The sequence below is a fragment of the Parasteatoda tepidariorum genome, chromosome 4 (assembly GCF_043381705.1).
Source record: "Parasteatoda tepidariorum isolate YZ-2023 chromosome 4, CAS_Ptep_4.0, whole genome shotgun sequence".
Taxonomy (NCBI): Eukaryota; Metazoa; Arthropoda; class Arachnida; order Araneae; family Theridiidae; genus Parasteatoda; species Parasteatoda tepidariorum.
The window spans coordinates 73445486-73468249 of NC_092207.1; the positions used below are offsets into that span (position 1 = coordinate 73445486).

A 22764-nucleotide genomic window follows, 5' to 3' on the forward strand; every position below is an offset into this window, starting at 1 on the left:
ACAATGAAATAAGGGCATTGCCATATGTGTTATTCCAGGCACACATGTAATAATTAAACAAAATAAATAATTTTAAAAAAAGTCACTTTTTTTAAAATTGCCACCCTAGCTGGGACACCCATGCACATTTCCAAACTACATATTATGATGAATTGAACACCGTAATTCTTTAAAAGTCCTACTAACACAGTTATATTAATCAAAGTAAAAAGAGAAAATATTATAGCAATGTTTATTTTTTTAAATTTATTAGAATAAGTATAATTGGATGACATCAGAAATAACTAAAATTAGAAAAACCTTATCTCCTTAGTAAATTTTTAAAAACCAAGAAGCAGAAAAAAGTCTTTCTACCGAGTGTTTAGTGAAATAAATATCTAAAATCATAAGATATCTAGGGTTAATATTCAAAAACGCTTTTTTAGCAAATAATGATATTTTTTGTAACTATTGCTAGTTTGTAACAGTTATGAATAACTGCCAATAATGGAAATGGCATAGAATGTAAATATGTAAGAAAGGCAGTTTTCTAAAATTAAAACAGCTTTTTTATTTCAATCTTTAAATATTTGAAAAGTTAGTCCAATCTATTTGGACTCCTAAAAATTAATTATTCAATGATTCCAATGTTTTTATCCAGGTCAACTTAGCCTTTTAAAAAATTACGTAATTTTTTCAAAATATTTTAAGTATTTGTTTATTTTAAAATTCAAACAATTCTTTTCAGTAAACTAGTGCCTATGGTTTAAAATTAAAGCTTTACTCAAAGTTTAAGGCACTCTAAGTGAGGTTTTTGCTTTTTATTTTATGAATTCATTTTCCTTCATGCAAGAGCTACTAAAATCACTCTTTTAATATTGTCAATAACTTAAAAAACATTTTTAAAATCAACCCACAAATTCATAACAAAGTAAGAAATACTTCTCCGTCAATGACATTAAAAGAGAAAACTTCAAAGTGTTAGAATGAATTGTGAAATCACAAATAGTTGGGTCAAAAGCATTTATATAAAAACATGATTCAACAAGAGAGATTTCGTTATTGAAAGAAGACAACACTTTCATTGTTTTTTATTCTTCTTCGTGTGAGATGAAAGGTACAGCATGTACTGTTTCTAATGAAATATGATTTTAATATAAAGTTCAATTTAGAAAAGTAACGTGCTCATTCCTCCCATTTCACTCTGCTCCTTTACAAAGATTTCAAAGTATTGGTAAATGATGGTGACGGCTAGTAAAATACCAGTACCACTTCCAATGGCGCCTAGAAAAATAATAACAAAGAATTAGAATCATGTTTGACTACATCCAAGCAAAAAAAGATGTTGGTGGGATTTGACCACTGATATCTACTAGAAATCTGGATAACTTATACCCCGAAGTCAGCATTATTAAACAGAGATGAGTAGGAAGGTAGGGTACATCTAACTCTAACCATTTTACTCTCTAACAAATGTTTATCCCATAACTGATTAATTAGATAATAAATAGAAAATTTCTAATTTTTACATACTATGGAAGAAATTAGTGATTTTCAACCGACAACAATTTGATTTTAACTAGAGTTCACCAATTTTCGCATCAAGAATTAGTAAAAAATTCAGTATTTTGCCTCATTTTCTGCAGGAAAAAATTTCTATGCTAATCTGACATGTCTGTTGAAAGTTGTGTGTGATATTACAATGGCATGACAAAAGAGGATTTCGGCATTATACAGCAAGGTGAAGGCTCATTAATTGTGTGGGAAGCTACCGTTAATCAAAAAGTTCTAGAGTCAAAATCTGGAGTCTAATCAAAAGTTCAAAAAATCCATTTAGTGCCATTTGCAGAGAAAATTGGAGGCCCTAGTCAGATTTTCCAGCAGGGCAATTTACTTTCCTTCTTTTTCTGCCTCAATTTACTTTTCAAAAACTTCATAGTGTTGGTTAGAGTGCTTGCCATGAATAGCTTGTCCTTGGTGGCCCCAAGAAAACATGAGGGCTATCTTTAGCAAGACTGTATATACCAAGCAAAAGTAGCAGTTTGTGGCAGAATTTAAAGTCTACTATCATTGGAACCTAGGATTATATTGAGGCTAATGTCCTCCAGGGTTGGATAAATAGTACATAACATCATATATTTCAAGTCATACATATACACATGACATATATTAGATATTAAAAGAAGCAAAATTGACAGAATTCATAATTTTTCTTTTCAAATTTTGTTTTAAAAAAATCCATTTTGATTCAAATCTGATTTTTTTATATTTACTAGCCAAATGATCAAATAAAATGTATAAAAAGTATTTTGAAAAAAATATATAGCTAAAACATTCTAACTGTACAATTTTAACTCTAAATATTTCTTACTAAAATGTTTTAAAAATTATTTTCTTAATTATTAATAACTAATCATTGAAATAAATCATGGTTATTTTTGTTTAAGATAAACATCCTAAAATTTTAAAGACAGGGAGGCAGTTTGATAGTTCGATATCCAATGCAGAATAAAATAGTGTAGCTCTAATGACATTAAAAAAAATTTAGTTTTTCTGGACAGAACAAGTTTTTCATCAATATTGGTAAAAAGTACATATTTAATATGCTTTAAAAGCACTTAAAGTATTCAAATAACCATAAAACTTAACAGGTATAATTGATGGGGCATAATAAATGTGCATAATTTCCAGCAAATTATTTTACACAATGATAATGAAAAATTATAATTTCACAGTTAAACGCTTCTCTTATATGTCTCTAACTTAATTTATTTAGAAGTATTTTTTTTAAATATAAAAATTTACCTTTTCATTATTTCTTGTTAAAACATTCATTATCAATGAAATCAGACTTTAAGAAAAATCACACCCTAAACATATCTATAAAAATATTTTCGACTTAATGATTTATTAAAAGAAAATAACTTTTTTAAAACGGTTGATAATTATTTATTAAACAAAAATATTGATTTTTTTTATAAAAAAAAATCAGTTTATTTTCTAAATTAATGATTTGTTCAAAAAAAATTAAGTGATTCAAATTGCAATTTTAATCAAGTAATTTATATCCTGCTAACCCTGATCAGAAGTAGCTTTATTTCGATGGGACACTTTATTTCCTCTCCTTTTTCACTTAATTGACATCTTTTAGCCTATGTTAATAAGACCTGACCAGGTAGAGTAGGAAGTGAGTTCCCCCTTAATATGTGTTTAGATATCCTTAATGAATTTGTTTGATTTTCCTTGCATCCAGTTATGGCAACAAAAAAAAATTAATAAATATAAAAAAAATAATAAAAAACAAGATGGCTTCATTTAGTTGATACACATTTTAGAGTAAATATACACTTAATTCTCTATTAAACAGCATATTTTATGAAATTAGTAAGCTTAGCTAAATAGAATAATATCAATTGATCACCAAAGTATTTCTGTCATTTTTCAGATTAATGAGGAACAAGATATAGTCGTCTAATACTGTATTTTTCTTTTATAGTAGGACAAAAAAAACTATTATAAATGTTCTTATCAAAGCAATACTAGATATTTTTCGTAAAAAAAAAAGTCAGTAAAATTAAAAACTAACAACAGATGTGATCAAATCATTAAACATGAATCTTTGAAATTGAAATGCATTTATAAGTACATTACAATAATTACTTACACTAATAACAATGACATATTTTAAAATTTAACATTTCAATGTTAAGATCAAAAGTAATTGCTTTGCTTGAACTCGAAATTTACAGAAATAGGGAATCATACAAATTGTTATTTTGGCGTAATCATTGTATATCCAGAAAACACTATTTTTTTAAGAAAAAAAAAAAGATTTAAGCACTGAAAATAGAAAGGACTCACCAAGAAAATCTGCAAGAACAGATAGTGCACCAATACATAATCCTCCAAAGGCAGCTGCAGTTGGAATGTATCGATTCAATTCATGAATCATTGATTTTTCTCTGTGGCCTCTCATTACCATTTGCTGTTCTTTCAAAGTTTTGGCAACCTATATTAAAGAAAATAATGTATTGAAAGTTCCTTAGTGGATTGTTATAGGAAGTACAATTTATACATATTTACTGCATTTTCAAGAATGTGTTTAAGTAGACTTGTGGTTCCATCTCCTATTTTTAATTAAAAAATGGTGAATATATGGTATGCTACAAAATCTCCAAACTTCAATCACGCTATAACACTATTACTTTCTTGAATTTTCAACTATATTATAGAATAGGTACATTTTTAAGTAAGCCTAATTTATAAGTTCCATAAAAAATCTTCATGTCTAAATGTATGAAAGGCATATAAGACAACTCCCTAACCTTCATTGCATTTCTAGGGCTCAAAAAGTATAAGTGAAAATTATGTTACCTTGATTTTGTTAACTAAGCTATAATTTTATTAACTTGTAGCAGAACATACAAATTAGTTATTTGATTTTATATGCTTTCTGCACAAATTCAGTTAAAACCTTTAAAGCAATATATTAGGACATTTCTATAAAGAAAAAATTCATTGTTTTATATAAATCCTGCATTATTACAGAAAATATGATATATAATTGACATCTAATACTGGTCATTTGCAAATTTTAAGCATTTAAATTTTTTTCAGAAAGCATTACTGCAAAAAAATGGTTGCAGTTTCTTATTTCAACAAAAAGGGAACAGTCTAAATGAAAATGTAAAAAATTTCTTTAATCTACTCTATTACTTTAGAAAGATAAAGATCGAGGAGGGTTACGATGGAAGAAAAAAAAAAATTCTAATCGATATAAAAAGACGAGAATAAAAAAATATTTCAGTGCGAAAAAGCCCTACTAAAAGTAAAACTATTATTCAACATTTTATATCTAATTTGAATTAAATTTATAGGTTGGCCACTCAAAACAGATTTCAAATTTCCCAGATTTTTCCAGGTAAAAATCTTAAAATTTCCAGGTTTGTGTTTTTTTCCTTTTTTCTTATAAAGTGTAGGATGTGTACAAGAAAAGTGTCAACATAATAAAATATCTTATTCAAAATGTCATTTTTTTAAACATATCTTGAAAAAATTTTTTATTTTTTTACATGATATTTTTATTATTTTTTAATGTTCTGGTACAACATTAATTTTTAAAAAATTAAGACATGGAGAAAATATGTTTAGCTTGCAGAATATATTGTTTTTATTGAATAATTTTAATTGTTTTTATTGAATTTAATGTGCTACTTTAAGTAGTATTTGCTCAAAGTGCACCGACAAAATGACAAAATAACCAATAAAACCTTGGATAAGTATTGTTTAATATATTTTCATTAAGGAAAAGAAAACCGTTTCAGGTGATTATATATCAATAATTCTTAATAATTACAGTGACTCCCAAAAGTGCTCACTCACTTATAACTTAGATTGAAATAGGAAATAAAAATTCAATAATTAAAATGAATATTTCACAATTGGTATTTGAAAATAAGATGTATAATCTATTCTTAGCAAAACTGCACGGAATATTTTTAAAAAAAAGCCAAAAGTTAATTTTTTAATTAAATAGTAACAAAAATGTTACCCCACGAAAGTCATCGTACATTTAAATGTTTTGGATCTCAGAATTAAAATTATTGTCAATTGCTTTTCTTATTTAATTATTTTTCATTTAATTTTTTATTTCTTTATTAGCAATTTAATATCAAACCTATAATAGCAAAATTATATTTTAATTTTTGCTTGCTAACTCCGTAATATTTTATTTTATCATTTAAAAATGACTTGTGGTCGTAATAAAATAGACCAAATTTGATTATTTGTCTTCATAAGAGGTAAATCAGTAATGAATATGTTAAATTAGTTTACTGTATTCAATTGAACTGTGCAATATGTGATAAAATGCTGAAAAGAAGGACTTCATATCAGAGATTAAATTTATAAATTTTGTGGAAAAATTCATAAATTTGCAATTGAGCGTTGTAAAAGTTACCTATAAAATTTAAAAAAATATTCTGCACGAATTTCACCTGACAAAAAAAAAAAAAAAAACTAGTTACACGTATTTTCAACCTTTAAAAGCTATTGTAGATGCTAAAGGAAACTCCACTAAATGTTAATTTAACGAAAAATTAGATTTACTAATAGACTGAGTTTTTTCTTTAAAAGTGTATGACTTTTGCGGGATAAAGTTTTTGTCACTTTTTGATGATTGATTCCTTAAAAATAAACTTTTCCTTTGTTTTTAAAATATTTCAACTTGTCATTTAAAATATTTCAGTTTTGTTAAGATTAGAACACATTTTCTATCATTAAATATACATTCTGAAACATTCATTTTAATTAATGGATAGTTTTATTTCATTGAAAGTCATAAGTGTATCAACACTTTTGTGAATCACTGTAATTACATTTCAATATAAAGCTGTACTGTATACTGCATTTCATCTTACCAGTGCTTTTTATAAAATTCACTGATCATATTTTCCTTAAACCAATATCTCAAGTGAAATTTTTAAATAATGGTATTTTGAAATAGCATTTTTATTTTAAGAGATTCAGTATAAAAAAATAAATGTTAGAAATGTAAAATTGTCTAATTTTTAGTTCTATACTCTATAGAAGAAAAAAATAGATAAAATTCCTTAAAATTTATACTTTTTGATTTTTATTCTTATTTGAAATCAAAACATTTAAAGAATTCCAATCTAAACACACAGTTTTTTAGTTTAGCATAGTTAATTGTTTTTGTTTGAACAACTGGAATCTTGTACAGTGCAGAACTAAAACACTAAGTTTCGTTTCCCTTCTCCTGACTAAACACATATGAATAAAAAAAATTTTATTTTATGTATATACATCATTTAATATGTTTCCTATATATTCCATAGTCATTGTCAGCTTTTTTAGGTAAAAAGAGGAATAGTTTTGAAATATCATCTCTGGAATACAAGCAACATTTACGAACTTTCGATATTGTGATAACCATACAATTCGAATTTTTAATCAAAAAACTAATATTTATCAATAAAACCGTAAAATTTGATATTAATATATAGTTAGTTCTAAAAAAAACTTTTTTCAAAATAAAAATATACTATAAAAGGTTAAAATGAAATAGAAAAAATTAGCATTAATGCAAGAATTATAACAATTTTTCGACAAACATTGCTGTTAGTGATAGGGGGAAATGCGTGATTGGTTGGTTTGCTGAGAAAAAATAATTTACAGATTTCTTTGAATGGGAGTTCAAAAGCTTTCAGAAAAAGAGTGCAATATAAAATCCATTATTATTAAATTTTAACCAACTAATTTTTAGAGAATTTAATAGAGTTAAAAATACAAAAACATTTTGACTCATTTTGTCAAAATAGATAAAAAATTACCACTCTCAATTGCAAACAAACTTGAATCATTGTGCGAACAAACCCACGGACAGAATTTAAAAACCGAATCCTAACCCCGTCTTCCACATCCACCATAATCTTTGCCTTTCCGAAATTGCACAGTCCCATAGTCTGCATAGAGATCAAAGGTTTCTACATTTGCATGGGAGAATTTTATGTTGTATTCTAGTTTAACAGGGTAATAATGGAGCAAATTTTGATGAAAGAAAAGTAAACAGATGATATTTTAACTGTTTGGAGATACATTTCCGTCTAAAAAATGTGGGTATAATGGATAAAACAATTTAAATTAAGAAAATTAGCAAATAATTTAAATTAGTGAAATTAAAAAAATATATAAGAAAAAATTTCCAGCTTTTCTTTAACATTTCCAGGTTTTTATCCATATTTCCCTGATTTTTCCAGGTTTTTTCCAGTATAAAAAAATTCCCTGATAATTCCAGGTTTTCAAGGTTTTCCAGGTGGGTGGCCACCCTGATTTAATATGCTCAGAACAAAGGAAATTACATCATTGAAATTTTAAAATCTCATATAACAAAGTTTTGATAACTTGCAAAAATAAGTTTGAAAATCAAAAATGAAAAACATTGCAGATATTTAACACTAGATACTTTCAATGTCAATTATCTCAATTTCAGCTTAACTTTTAGAACAAAATTAAATGATGCACAGAGTAAGAAGTACTTACATCTTTTGCACTAGATCCAGATACTTCAATCCAGGTCTTGGAGAAGAATGCACATGAGCCCAACATGAAAACTATGTAAAGCACTGCATGAACAGGGTCTTCCAAAATATGTGCTAAGTTCTCTGGTGGAGATAAGTAATAACACAAACCTCCAATAGGATACGCTCTGGCAGGCCCAGCTCCACCAACATCCTTAAAAAATATAAATTATACTTTAGCACAATAAAAATAGAAAAAATAGAGTTAAAATTATGTTTGAAATTAAGACACTAAAAAGTGACTTGAAGAAAAACCTCATTGGACTATTTTGCAAGATTAGTAGTTCATCACAACAAAATTTGTATTTGTGGGAAAATGCAACCTCTTATGAATTTGTACAAAAAATTAGAATGCAGGAGAAATTCCGAAAATTGAAAAGGGGCATATAAAATAAGAAAATATGATATCAAAGCATCAATTATGCCATCACATTAATCTACTATACGAATAATTAAAACAAATTTTGTGTCATGAATATGTAAAGTTAAATTTTGAGACAAATAAAAAAAAAATAATTTATTTCAATATTTATCATAGACTTAAACCCAAGAGAAACAATCATCCATCAGAAAGACATTCGTATTACTTTAACAAACCTAATTAAATCCTTTCCTTTTGCTATTGCTGTGTCTAGTAGTACAGTATCCAAAAATATTTGAATATACAGTAGGGAACCGATTATCCGGAACGATCGGGACCATCGCTATTCCGGATAACTGATTTTTCCGGTTTTCTGAATCGCTACAAAAGCCGTTTTTTTTTATTGTCAAATTCAACTAAAAAAATATATTTGGAAATAATCTTGAAAAGAAGAAAAAACGATGAAGTAATACACTAATGATTGTTTCCAAAATGATGGTAAGGTAAACATCTTTCAAAAAAGAAAGAAAAATCTTGAAATCTTATGAGGAGAAAAACATTTGTTTTTTCAAAAATGGCGGGAAAATTTATCGAATTTCGTTCCGGTTATTTGGTTTTCCGGTTCTCTGATTTCCGGATAAGGGGTTCTGTACTGTATTATATTTTCCAAAATTAATTTCTTTTATTCCCAAATGTGATTTGAGTTTAAAACCTTATCTAAAAATATTCACAAAGATCACAACTTATCACAAAATAAAACAAAGTTTGTCAATTGACACAATAATACTTAATTGCAATATTAAAATTTTATGCTGAATTTTATAAACTTTTTCATTAATTAAAATAGCTAAATATCGCAAAAGTTCCACTTTTGTTCAACTACAAATTCTAAGAATTGGACAAAAATTCAATAAATATTTCTACATATTAATAAATAAAAGTTAAATAAAACAGGGATGAAAGTACCAGTTAGCAAAAAAAGCTGAATTCAACATAAACGCAATCAAACATTATGAAATTAATAAATGTATGGAGCTTAAAAAGCTTTGAAAAAAAGCTGAATTCAGAGTAAAAGCTGAAAACTTTCATGCCTGATAAAAGAATAAATTAAAAATAAACTAAATCAGTAACAATAAAGTGAAAAGAAAAACACTTACTGCCCAGACTCCTAATAGGTTAACTAGGAAGTTTCCACTAAATTTGACAGCAAGCATCTATAATTGAAATGCATAAATTTGTTTATGAATATTTTTAATTACAAAAATAGTAAAACAACAAACAGTTAACTTATAGATAGAGGTGCACAACCTGAAGCTATTGCGCCAGATGTGGGCCACTGGTTGTTGAAATGCTATTCGCGAAAGCACTTGAACATAATGAAAAATTATTGTAATTTTTTTTTCTTCTTTCTTTAAAACAAAAACGAAATAGTCGGAAATTTTGAATCGTACATTTCAAGTATTTTTAATCACTCAAACCGAGCAGATTCCATTGTAAACGTTAGTTTTTTCTTACATCACTTTTTTTCTTTTTTTTTTTTAGGATTATTGCAACGGATTCTGATACGCAAATTTCGAAATCTAGTTTTTTTGGAAGCAATTTATTTGTGCCCATTTAGTCCAAGTGAATTTCCATGGTGTTTCAGGCAGTTATTGTCAGATTTCTATGTAGTTTTTAATTCCTCTGTATTTTTAATAACATATTATTATATATATATACTGCATTTTTATAATAATTTTTAATGGGCTTAATTTGTCCCGATTTCATCGCAAATCCAAGATTTTTTACTGTCCTTTCAGCAGTTATTGCAATGCTTTCCATCATAGTTTAGAAAATCCCACTATTTTTAATACAATAAAACGGCATGAGACCTTTGAATTACGCATCACTTCTATCACTTGCTTTACTTGTGCAGATTTTATCATCAATGCAAGTTATTTTTTGATCTTTTTCTTTTTGGTAGTTATTGCTACTTCTATGTATGGTTGTGAAAATCCCGATATTTTTAACATTGTATTATTAAGACTTTCAAATTATGCATTTTAATAAGAACTTTTAACACTTGATTTATTTGTACCAATTTCTTCAAACTATTGTACAATCTTTTTTTTTTACTGTTGTTGGCACTAATTTCCATGTATTTTTTGAAAAATCTTGTTATTTTTAATAAAATATTATTAAAAAAATATGAAATTATAAAGTAGGTGAGAAAACTGCTTATTGTTTCTTAATTTTATTCCTAACTTTTTATAGCTTAAAAAACAGTCTAAAATTAACGACTATAATTGTAAATATTCGTAACAATTGTAAATTCCCGTAATCCTATAATTGTAAATATTCGTTAAATGTCTTATAATTCACTAAATATAAATGACCTAAAGTCAAAAATATGTTCTATGTCAATATGTCTAAACTAAATGTTTCATCTTATTTTGACATTTATCTTATTTATCTTTAATTCTATTTATTAAATGTTTATTTTAAAATCATTTTAGGCAACTATAAAATCAAATATTTAAATTGCATTTACTTTGCTCAGTAAAATAGTTATTTCGCTTTTATTATTTGAACATTACAGTTAAATTACTTTGTGAAAAAACCTTCGTGAAATGTGATATGATAAAACTTTAAAAATCATATACATTGAAAAATCTACTAATTTTTTCTTTCCTTTGAAAAATATCAGTTTAGTATTTGAGTTTTGAATGAATTTTAGTATTTGAAAGCATTTAAATTTTTGCACATATTTGCATATATATATTGAAGCTAATAGATAAAAAAAAAAATAGAATTAAAAACATTGATGTCTATATAAAAAATAGCATAATTGTCATCAACATGTCGCAATACTTGGGCATGTGGCTTTTCATTGGTCAACCTGCTGTTAAAAGGCATCCTAAGCTCAAAAGGTTGTTCACCCCTACTATACAAGATAAAATTAAAAATATACGAGTATAAACTTTAAATATAGAAAGAGTTTTACCTGGGATATTACATAGAGATTTGAAACAAGTGCAGATTGGAGAATAATTGGAATGTTAGAAGTGTAAAACAACTTAATGGGGTAGGAACTGTACTGTCCTCGATAACGTGCTGATTTGATTGGTAAGTCTACTCTGAAACCCTTTAAAATAGAAACAGAAGCATGTTAAGAGTATTTGGAATGCAATTTCATTTTAGCTCATTTGAATTGATTACAGATTAAAAATAAAATAAATCATATTTTGACACTGAACACAACTAAAAAATTATAAATAAGTATATATCACTCATTAAACTATTAAAAAAACTTAAAAATTAATTAATAGTTTTAAAAGCTATTCTACAAGTAAACAAACGTTTATTGTCAGAGGTTTTCTAATATAGAATGTGCACCAAGTAACCATTCATCGGCACTTGTATTATATTAGTCATAAAATAATAAAATAGTTAAAATTTGCTAATAAGGCTGAAATGGCACATTTTTTTAATCTTATATTCAATATTTGAATCCAATATTTCACAAGCAATGATTTAAACATCCTTTTTCTATGCTTTTATCTTAAAAAGATTAATACAACTACTTATAAAAATAATAAACATGTGAACAAAACAAAATAAAGATTTGTACCTGGAAATATATTACTATCGCAAAAACTAGGACTGTTGCTAACAAATTCATCAAGTTAGGTAGATTCTGACGGTAAAATGCTTCTCTCAGAGCTCTTACTTTATCTGTACGGGTTGCAAGAAGGTGAAATAAGGCAATGATAGCACCTTCAAATTCAGTTCCTGTAAAAACATTAAAGAAAATAAATATGTAATCAATCAATACAAGTAAATTTAAGTTTCGATATTTATTTCTATATAAAGGCAAGACACTAATATACTAAAAAAAGAAATTAGAATACTTAAAAGGCATTTGGAAAAAAAAATTAAGAATCTTGTGGGTAGCAAATTTAAGCTATCAATATTTTTGTTTAAATGCTAAGATGTAAAGTGTAGAATTTATAAAACCGTGAGAGTGAAGTACAGAATTTAATTCTATATAATAACTTAAAGCAAGTTTTTATAAGTGAAAGAACTTATTACTTATTGAGAAATAGAGCAGAAAATCTAACATTTGAAATAATAAAATAACAAATATTAATGCTAGTAACAAATAAGATAAATAGTAAAATAAATATTAAAAACAAATAAGATTAAACTAAAACAAAAATATATTATAAATTACTTAAATAGCAAAACTGGTCATAGAAGCCTTAGTTCAACTATGACTCAGACTTAAAACAGTTTATAAAACTTTACAAATTAATTAGTGAATGGACACTAATAAACTAAACTAGGTTGAAAAATCTAATTCCAATCTTCAACAATCTAACAATATAAACTTTATTTTGATAAGTTTATATAAATTTTGAAACATTTTGGGTAAAGAATTTTTGCCAGTATCATAATAGTTCAACGTCTTCAACTACTACAACATTTCAAAGAAATATTATAAAAAATAGAAATCTTTTTTAAAAAACTTAAGTGTAAATAAGTACAAATATAAACAGGTAGTAAATACAGAATATTAAATTTATTCTGTCAAGTTCTAAAAAAAGACAGTTTTAAATAAAGAGGATGTATAATCCACAACTTTTCAGTATATCGAGTTAGTCACAGATTGACTCCCTTCTTATACTGAGCATAAAAATTAATACTCTCTTAAATTTGGACTATTATAATACTGTGTTTGAGTTTGTGCAGTTCTGGTTCAGCAATAATGTGGCACATTTTTTAAACTAAATCTTTGCATTTCTGAACATCCAGTTACTTGATAGTCGGGCTTTTATTGCATTTTAAGAAAAAATCTGTTTAAAAAAGATTCTAGAATGAAAAATTAATTTTTCAATGGCTATAAAACAGTTTTATTTAAACTATGAACTTTTTAAAAGTTTTTAAAAATTTTGAAGAAGTCAAATTACATAGCTACTACACCCTAAGCATGTTATTAATTGGAAAAAAATTTAAATTCTTTTTTAATTAAAACCAACTCAACAGTCCATTTACCAGATTAATGCATAGATCAATTTTCATTGAATTTCATACCTCTTCCAGTATTTACAGTGGCAGGACTGAAAGCCTTCCAGACAATTGTCTCACAGATATTTGTGGCAATAAATAAGGAGATTCCAGAACCTAATCCATATCCTTTCTGCAACAACTCATCAAGCAACAAGACAATTAAGCCAGCAACAAATAACTGGAAAAAAATTTATAATCAACATTTTTTGCTTCTACACACATATACATACAACTGTATAATAATGAGCTCATTTATAAAGAAAATTAAAGGAACTGAGAAAATTTAATACTGCAAGAGTACTGTAATGCGAAAGAAAAAACTAGAAAATAAATTTTTCATCAAAGTCATCAACATTAACTGACACATTGTTAATGTTTTAAAATTGACAAAGTGTAATTTTTTAAAAATGGTTTCTAAATGTTCCCAATCAGAATTTTGATCGACAAAAACTGTTTTCAAATGCAACAAAAAGTTTAGAATTAAAGTGGATGCAACAATAAATATAAATGGCGTAATTCACAAAAAAATTTATGTAGAACATACAAGTAGACATAGTCAATGGAAGAAAGAATCTGGTCAATAACTAGTATAGCAATATCTTTGCTGGTCATTGACTTAAATATTTCTCATTTTTCGGTTGCTGTACCATAGCCTCGTTATTGCCAGAGATCACACTAAATCAGACCTTGCAATATATACTAAATTAAGATTTACAATTACATAAACTTTTCATACCTGGATAATGATCAGAATACAAACACCAGCACCAATATCAGCAGGATCACCATACATTCCAGTCATCACATACACAATGGCTTGTCCAATTGTGATTACCATACCAAATACTAAAAAATAAAAAGAAATAATTACACTTAATTCAGAAACTTCAAATGCATATTTTGAAATGATTAGCATGAAGATCAATTAAATTTAACTTTTAGCTTGCACTAAATCAAAATTTTAAAATAATTTATTTTTCTTGTATAGTGTGCAAAGTAGAAGAAAAATTTTTACACCCAAATTATGATCAAATTTTTAGTGATTAAAATAAGGTCATCACTAGGACAGGGCTATAAATCGATGTATCGAGACATATCGATTTAACGCATATATCGGCAAGACGATACAGCGACTTTCATTCAAGGAGATGCATCAGAAATCTGATTTAAGCCGTCGAGTAAAGACAACGAGCGCCAAACGATATAAGACTCTTCTCTTACGTTCCGATGTCGACTCGTGCTGTGGAAGACGATGTTTGTTTCGTTATTTTGAAATGGCCTTGATTGGTGAGCTGTAGAATCAGAATCAGAGTTTTGAGAACACATATCGTTATATCGCATGTTCCTTTTCGCACCTCTTAGCTTTTTTTTTCTTTGTCGCGTCTTTTCTTGTAGATTATTTTCAGTGGGACTAACTTCGTGATCGCCGATGTTACCTTGTTCTGAAGGCAATCTATTATTGAAAAGAATACATAAAGAAGAGTTTCTTCATTAATTAGATAAGTTTTTTTTAAAAAAACTTTTCATTTTTAATGAAAATTATCGGCAATCTAATTTAGGCACCCATAAAGAATTGAATTTGTTAGGCTATTTTTTTACTTTCTTTTAATTTATTAAAAACTTTTTGGATGAAACTTCTAATAATTTAATGAGTTTTTATTACTGATTTTAAATTTATAAATCTTGTTGTTTTTATTTTTAGAAATAAAGTTAAAACAAAATTTATTTTTGTCATTTGGATTTGAACATAAGTCAATCAACTAAAAATTTGGAAGGTTTGCATATTTTATTCATATTTTAAAAATCATTTAGCACTTCGTTTTATTAGTATTTTTTTTAAAAAATATTCTTTTCATATTATTTGTTAATTAGCTAAATATATTATCGAATATCACAATTTTTTTTATTATTAAGTAATTATATCTTACTTTGTTTTTCGTTCATAATTCGGTCATTATTTAATTTAATTTAATTATTTATCTGAAATGATAAGGTCCCGCTGTGCACTGATCATTAAGACACGGTTCCCTGCAGATCACCGAAGTCAAGCATCACTGGCTGCGGTCGGTGTGCGGGTGAGTGACCACTTAGATCAGTCTGGTTAGGGACTGAGGGTGTGTGGTATTAGTCCTCGTTAAACTGTTCTACCGTAAAGTGCTTGACTTCGCTTGCAGGTCGTCGAGCTACCGAAGCGGGGGTGCCATCCCATCTGCAGAGGATCAAAATTGTGATGGCATGTCTTCGGATCATCCTCAGGGATGTTTCCCAGACCGTCGCCAATAGCCCATTGTGCAGCTCTAGTGTGACGTAAATGAACTATAATAGAACTATAATGACTGAAATGAAAAAAAAAAGAGTTCTTTAAAAGTGTTTTTTTTATTCTAAAATTTATTTAGCACTTTGTTTTAAACATTTAACGTTAATTTTTAACGTTTCATTTAGAAATTGATCATTACGATCAAACTTAATAATTATGTAATTATTTATGCATAATAGTACAAGAAAATATTAATTTGTAAAAAACGCTTTAAAAAAAGTTTTTAGCACTTTGTTTTACGCGTGTTATGAATTTCTAAACAAATATTTCAATAAATATTTTAAGTAAGATTTGAACATTGTAGTCAATTTATTTAATAGCTTTCTTAAGCAAAACATATATACCTTCAAATTTATAAATTGATTGAAATCAATCTGAGTATGAAGTTTTGATAGAAATCTGACTTTCTGTGCCTTACAAGTAAATGAAATTCAAAAATGCTATATCGCGATGCAAAACTGACGATGCATCACGATATATAATTTCTAATATCGCCCAGTCTTAGTCATCACGATTGAAAAAATATAATATCATTAAACACGTTAATTTAAGTTACACCATAAGGTACAGACAAGTATTTTTTCTAAGTGAATTTTTTTCTTTAATAGGTTTCCAACAGATTGAAAATTTTGACCTCAATTAATAGAAGTAAACACAATCTAGAAGATATGTTCCACAGTTTAGTCAAGAGACATGGCAAAAATATGAACCTTTTATTGTTATTCTAAAATCAACTTCAAGGAAAATATATTTTGAATTATCTATTACTTAATTTAAAAATAAAAAAATTTAATTTTTTTACGTAATTTTAAAATAATTTCTAAATTTAAAAGTCTTATTTTTAATTTCAATTTCCAGAAATAATTGATGAAGTTAAAAAATATTTCTGCCTGAAACTCTTTAACTAAGCAAGTTTCATAAAAAGGTGCAAAGGTAATTTTTCTAACGTAGTTAGTAGCAGATATATCGTGAAACAGGTAAAATAGAAAAATATTAATAAGAGAGCCATACTTTTAACCAACCTCTGAACTAAACTATTGTAATCAGAACTCAATCATTGTGGTTGATAAAAAATTCTTATTTTTATAGGCAAATCTTTATTTAAGATAGACTATGAAATCCTATGAAGTTTTAACATTTAATGCATTGTATAGAGCATAGTACATTTTTATTCATATATGGCTTAATTTGCATTTTTTTCTTAGTTTACAAAAATCTAAGAAATGTAATAAGTAAATTTTGGAACTGATTTGCTATGCATCTGCACAACAAATCAGTGTATTTGGCAATTTTTTTCTCGTCAACAACTTTTGGCACATTTTTATTGTTGCCATTTTCATCACAAGACTAAAGTGGAATCAAATATTGCAACCATATTGAACTCTAAGTTCACTTGTATAGCAGTAATTTTTTGATAAAAAAACATGCATTTCATAAATAACTGCAGATCTATATCAAACGTTATTTCCCAGGCAACTGATTTGCTGTGCCTACACCCGATGGTGAAAACGGAATTAAGTATTGCAAACCTATGAAATTTGAAGTTTTAAACAAAAAACATGCATTTCAAAAATAAAAAAACTGATATATATCAAATGTTTATCTCCCAGGCAACAGTTTTATTGCCAGTCTGCTGTAAATTTCATAAAAATATAGCAATAGATATACACAAAACTATTATTTAACACTTCTGAACAGACATATATATAAAAAACGAAACAATAAACACACTGCATTTTCTTACTATAAGAACATGACTTATTTCTTTTCTCCAAAATACCTTAAGATTAAAAATCTAAAAAAATGGGTGCAGATACATAATTGATAGCTATAAATTAAAAACTATAAAACATTTTCTGCCATCCCTTAAAATCACTACTTTTTATTTATAATCCATTAAAAAAATTAATTCACTGTTTAAATAATAATTACACTGGTAAAATCATCTGTGTTTATATGTTTAATTCTGATAACTATTATAAATATTTATGTTATTAGTATTATTCTCAGCTGGTTAAAATTTTATAAGTTTCTGTTTTGGGGGGAAAGTGTGAGTATATTAATAAATTTTTCAAACAATTTCAAATTTTAAAATTTTTTTCAAATAAAAATGCACTTTAAAATTTTAATTGTCTCATAATTTTCAGTTTAAATTATAGAAAAAACCTTCAAGTTGTTTTTAAATAAATGCTTTTTTTTTTTTAGTTTACTGTTTTTGGAAAAAATTTGTGCGCAGCAATTGTCTTTTAGGATGTCTTTAAATATTTTTATACACTACAAATTTTTCTCTGAAGTCGATAATTAGTGAGTATTACTTTTTGAAATCCACACATAAAATAGTATAAGAGGATAATTTAAAAACTGCTGAGAATCAAATTCAGCTATTACATAATATTACTCATTCAATAAATTTTTACAGTGTTGAGTGGCCTTTTAGAACTCAAAATGCACTTTTCTGTAAGGAAGGTTTTTTTTTATTCCTAGGGAGAACTCTGCAAAAACAAAAACATTAAATAAAAAAAGAGCATATATAATAATTACATTTCTGAGCTCCATTAAATAAGGCTCTATCTTTAGGAGTGTCACCGACTTCGATTATTTTTGCACCAGCCAGAAGTTGCATAATAAGACCAGATGTTACAATGGGTGATATACCAAGTTCCATTAGTGTACCTCTATTTGAAGCTAGAATAACACGCATCCAATAAAAAGGATCTGCAGAATCTGATGACATGATTCCAAACAAAGGAATCTAAAAAATAAAAATAAAAAATAAAATTAGTAGTTAAAAGAAAATAGTGACTAAAATAGAAAATATTTTAGATAAGTCCAAAAAGAAAATACATAAAAGTCTAGAGAAAATAAGACTTTTCAAGAGAACAAATGAAGAAAAGAAAAGAAACGAGAACTCAAAAACCTACAACTTTAATCTTACAGCCCAGAGCAAGTGTGGCTTACATTTTTTATTCATTCAAATTTTAAAAATTCAAAATTTATAATTCTTTTTATATTAGAGACTATGAAAAAACACTAAAATATTTAAATAAATTTGAAAAATGAATTTTATACTATTATGTTAGATTAAAATAATTTTCCCAATATATTAAAAAACTGAAAAGCTAAATTATACGAAAAATGAATAAAATAAATATGAAAATTAATTAAATATATTAATTGTATAGAAACCTTATGCGAGAAAAAACATAACAGAAATTATAAATTTACTTATGAAAATACAGATTCTTACATAAATAAAAGAAAACTTATTCTCTTTCATTTCAGAAAAAAAATTTTACTGCCATAATATGTCTTACTATTTAATAAACATAGAAGAAAAATTAGTCATTTTTATCTATTTAGCAGCAGCAAAACAAAGATATCTTAAAAACAATTTAAAGATTAAAATTTCTCACCTGACAACACACAAGAAAAATAAATAAGGTTATGGCAGTCCATAGAACTTTTTCTCGAAACTGAATCTAGAAAAGAATAGAACAAACAAACATAAGAAAATGCTTTGCATTAAATAAAAATCAATCATAAAAAGTATTTAGGATACACACAAACAATCAATTATAAATTAGGAAAAATTCTTGCAGCCAAAAAAATTCATTTGTATAAATTAAAGAGGTTATCTTTTTATACTTATATTCAATCAAATGCTAAATTCAATCAAAGCAACAATAAAAAGTGGTGTGTTCTGATTTCAGCTGATTACACTTTTGTATTTTGAAGGGAATAATTGAATATCTAATGGCTGCTCTAAAAAAAAAAACAATTAAAAAGGCACACAATCTAGAATCAGAAAAGAGGAAAGTATGAAGCACAAAATTTTTTGAAATATTTATATATAAAAGTATCAGACAGATAATTTTATAAAAATGATTAATAGTAGGCTATAACTGTGTAATATGACTGTTTTATAAAAGAAAGAAAAAAGCTGATAGCAAATTTTCCATATTTTAACACATAACATAATTTATATATATTATTGCATAGAATAACATGTTGCGTGCAGCAGATTGATTACTATAAATAAAAACCTTGTCTCATTTGTTGCCAACTGTTTCATTCATACAGTCATACATGGTGCTATTAATTTTAAAAAAACTCAAAGTTGCTAAGTAAAAAAAATTAGTAAGTCTGCTTAACTGAATGTAAAATAGGCTAGATACCCAACAGCAGTCAAAAATCATGACATTACTAGAAAATACTGAGATCTGAAAAAGAAATAATCCAAGAAAAACAAGTACAGTACAGAACCCGTTATCAGAAAACCGGAAAACCAAAAAACCGGAACGAAATTCGATAAATTTTCTCGCCATTTTTTTTTTTAAATTTTTTTTCCTCATAAGATTTTACGATTTTTCTTTCTTTTTTTGAAGATGTTACCTTACCATCATTTTGGAAATAATCATTAGTGTATTACTTCATCGTTTTTTCTTATTTTTAAGATTATTTCCAAATATTTATTTTCTTTAGTTGGGTTTAACAATAAAAACTACTTTTTGTAGCGATTTAGAATACCTTAAAAATCAGTTATCCGGAATAGCAATTGTCCCGAACATTCCAGATAATCGGTTCCCTATTGTACATATGATATTATTTGAAGGAAAGTTGTACTGTCAACAATTTCCAGCAAGATTCAACATTCTTTAGCTGTAACTATCAGACGTCAGTACGGATCTGTCCAGGCCACATTTACTACCGTTTAGCGGTACCTTCACAAATTCAACTTTATGAATAACAATAGTTTCAAAAAATACTTTTTCTTAAAATTTTATTTTTGCATCCCTTAAGAAACAATAAATCCATATTTTTGTGTTTGATTTTTTATTATAATTTTTAATTTTTCACAAAATAGGTACTTCTCAGAAAAACCTAGACAGACCCCTGATCAGTAAAATGTACTATTTAAAGTCATTAAATTATAGATTTCTCTTTGAATCCCATAAATCTGTAAGGAAACCATTGGTTATTTCGACAAAATATTTTCAAAAAATCATTAACGTATAATTTTGATAGAATAGCTAACTACAATTAATATCACCTACCTAAAAAATATATAAAGAAAAAACAAATAAATGAAGTTATAAATCAAATTTAAATTAAAAACTTACTTTTCTTTCAGGTTTAGCTACTTCAGGTAAAATGCCACAGAATGGCTTTATAACCTCCAAAAACTTAACTGAAACAAGGTAGGGGAAAAAAAACATCAATAATTAAATATCAATAAGAGAGTAATAAAAACAGATAAAAGTACAGCAAATATATAAAACAAAATTATTTTTAAAATTGATTTAAACCAATTTTTTAAATTTTAAACTAGAAAATTTATATAAATAATTAACATTGCTTAGCGATATAATATTGCTGATTTGCTGTTAACTTAAATATTCTGTTATCTTCTTCGCAAAATAAAATTAATATTATTTGTAATGTTTTAAAAAAGTGAATACATTCAGAGGTAAGATTCATTCAAAGGTAAGTTACATTCAAAAGTATCAGAAAGATTATATTTCAAAAATTATATTTAAATTGAAAGGTTATATTAAAAGATTATTTAAAAAAGTGAATACATTCAAAGGTAAGATTCATTCAAAAGTATCAGAAAGATTGAAACATGATGTCATTATGATAATAAGTAACCTATTACTGTATTATTTAACGTAGTTTGATATTTAATATAAAATTTAAAACTACAAAATGTAGTAATAGTGTACTTTTATAACCACTTATTTTAAATATCATTGCTTTTTTTAAATCTACAGTGCAATTTTAAAAATCAGGCAAGGTTTATTATTATTGTGAAAATCCATTTTTAATAAATTACTTTTGTAAAGAAATAATTTTCGATTGTATTTTTTAAATATTAACCATTTTAGAATTAGTTATAATTAAAAAGATTGTGTTAACCTGTTTGTTTACATTTTCCTAATACTTACATTAAATTTTATTTTGACAATTGTTATCAATAAAAGCAAATTGTACTTTGCAGATATGTGGGGTTCTTTAATACTTAAATTTTGGTAATATTTCAGCGCCGTCTGACCTTTGATGATCCTAAGTTAACTCTACTTTTAAATCCGAGTTTAAAATTCAACAATCTTAATATAAATCGTATGGTTATATATAATTTCTTAGAATCTTATTAATTTAAAAATTTAAATGAAACTTTTTAAGGGAATTACAAAAAACTGCGATAATATTTAAAGTAAAAACAAGTGATTATGTGGCACATCACACCTAACAAAATCAGATCATGATCTAACTAAGAATAAGGATCACAGGACAAGATTAACATTTGTATTGGGAAAAAAACATCTTAAAGCAAAAGCAATTTTTAAAGAAGTCTTTTTATTAACTAATCAATGGCTCAAGATACATAAGTACACAAAGAAATTGTAATATTGTACTTGATCATGACAAGTAGCACAACAATGATAACTTAATGTTAGCAATTAAATGATTAGCAGTTGTTAATAGGAATGTTAAATTTGTAATCTCTTTCTATAGTCGTATATCTCACAGAATGTATATCTCTTTCGATTGTGGAAATACACAGAACTGAAAACATAGCAAAGATAGAAACACTTACTTCCCATTTTGATGTTTCTTGATCGTTTCTATAATAAATTATCAAATAAGATCTATTTTTAAAAAAATCTATACATTAACTCTAAAAAAATTTATACATTTACTAATTGAAAAACTCTTAACACGTGTCAAAGTTGCTTATTTGTAACCTTTTATCAACTACCAACAAAAATTTCAGTATCTTGTGCCCTGCCACATCACGATGAAAAGCGGCTGTTAGGAAAGAAAACTCGATGACGTTGCGTAGAGTGAGTTTTTTGGTATTTTTATGGAACGGAAATCGTGACAGGATGGCTTGTTGCCTAATCATCTTAATAAAAGATACTATTTCTTTACTTTTCAATATTAGTGGCTTCTATAAA

The 22764-nt window shown here is 26.4% G+C and overlaps 1 protein-coding gene across 1 annotated transcript; it reads right to left on the reverse strand.

Annotated features, from left to right (window-relative positions):
* Positions 1 to 1033: 1033 nt before the first annotated feature.
* LOC107439636 (SEC61 translocon subunit alpha) lies at positions 1034 to 22736 on the reverse strand. The gene is made up of 12 exons (XM_016052301.3): positions 22404 to 22736; positions 20926 to 20993; positions 19219 to 19284; positions 18347 to 18557; positions 14225 to 14334; positions 13513 to 13666; positions 12050 to 12210; positions 11423 to 11563; positions 9597 to 9653; positions 8041 to 8232; positions 3841 to 3988; positions 1034 to 1263 (listed from the first exon to the last, which is right to left on the reverse strand). Exons 1-12 carry the CDS (start codon positions 22408 to 22410, stop codon positions 1148 to 1150), a joined length of 1431 nt encoding a protein of 476 aa, XP_015907787.1. The 5' UTR covers positions 22411 to 22736; the 3' UTR covers positions 1034 to 1147.
* Positions 22737 to 22764: the final 28 nt, after the last annotated feature.

Bases quoted from the DNA above. Each gene is read 5' to 3' on its own strand.
- LOC107439636 (XM_016052301.3), bottom strand. The intron at 14,335-18,346 runs GTAATTATTATA...TTTATTTTTTAG, and splicing joins ATTTAATGGAGCTCAGAAAT to TATTTGGTATGGTAATCACA. The intron at 12,211-13,512 runs GTATGAAATTCA...ATGTTTTTACAG, and splicing joins CACTGTAAATACTGGAAGAG to GAACTGAATTTGAAGGTGCT.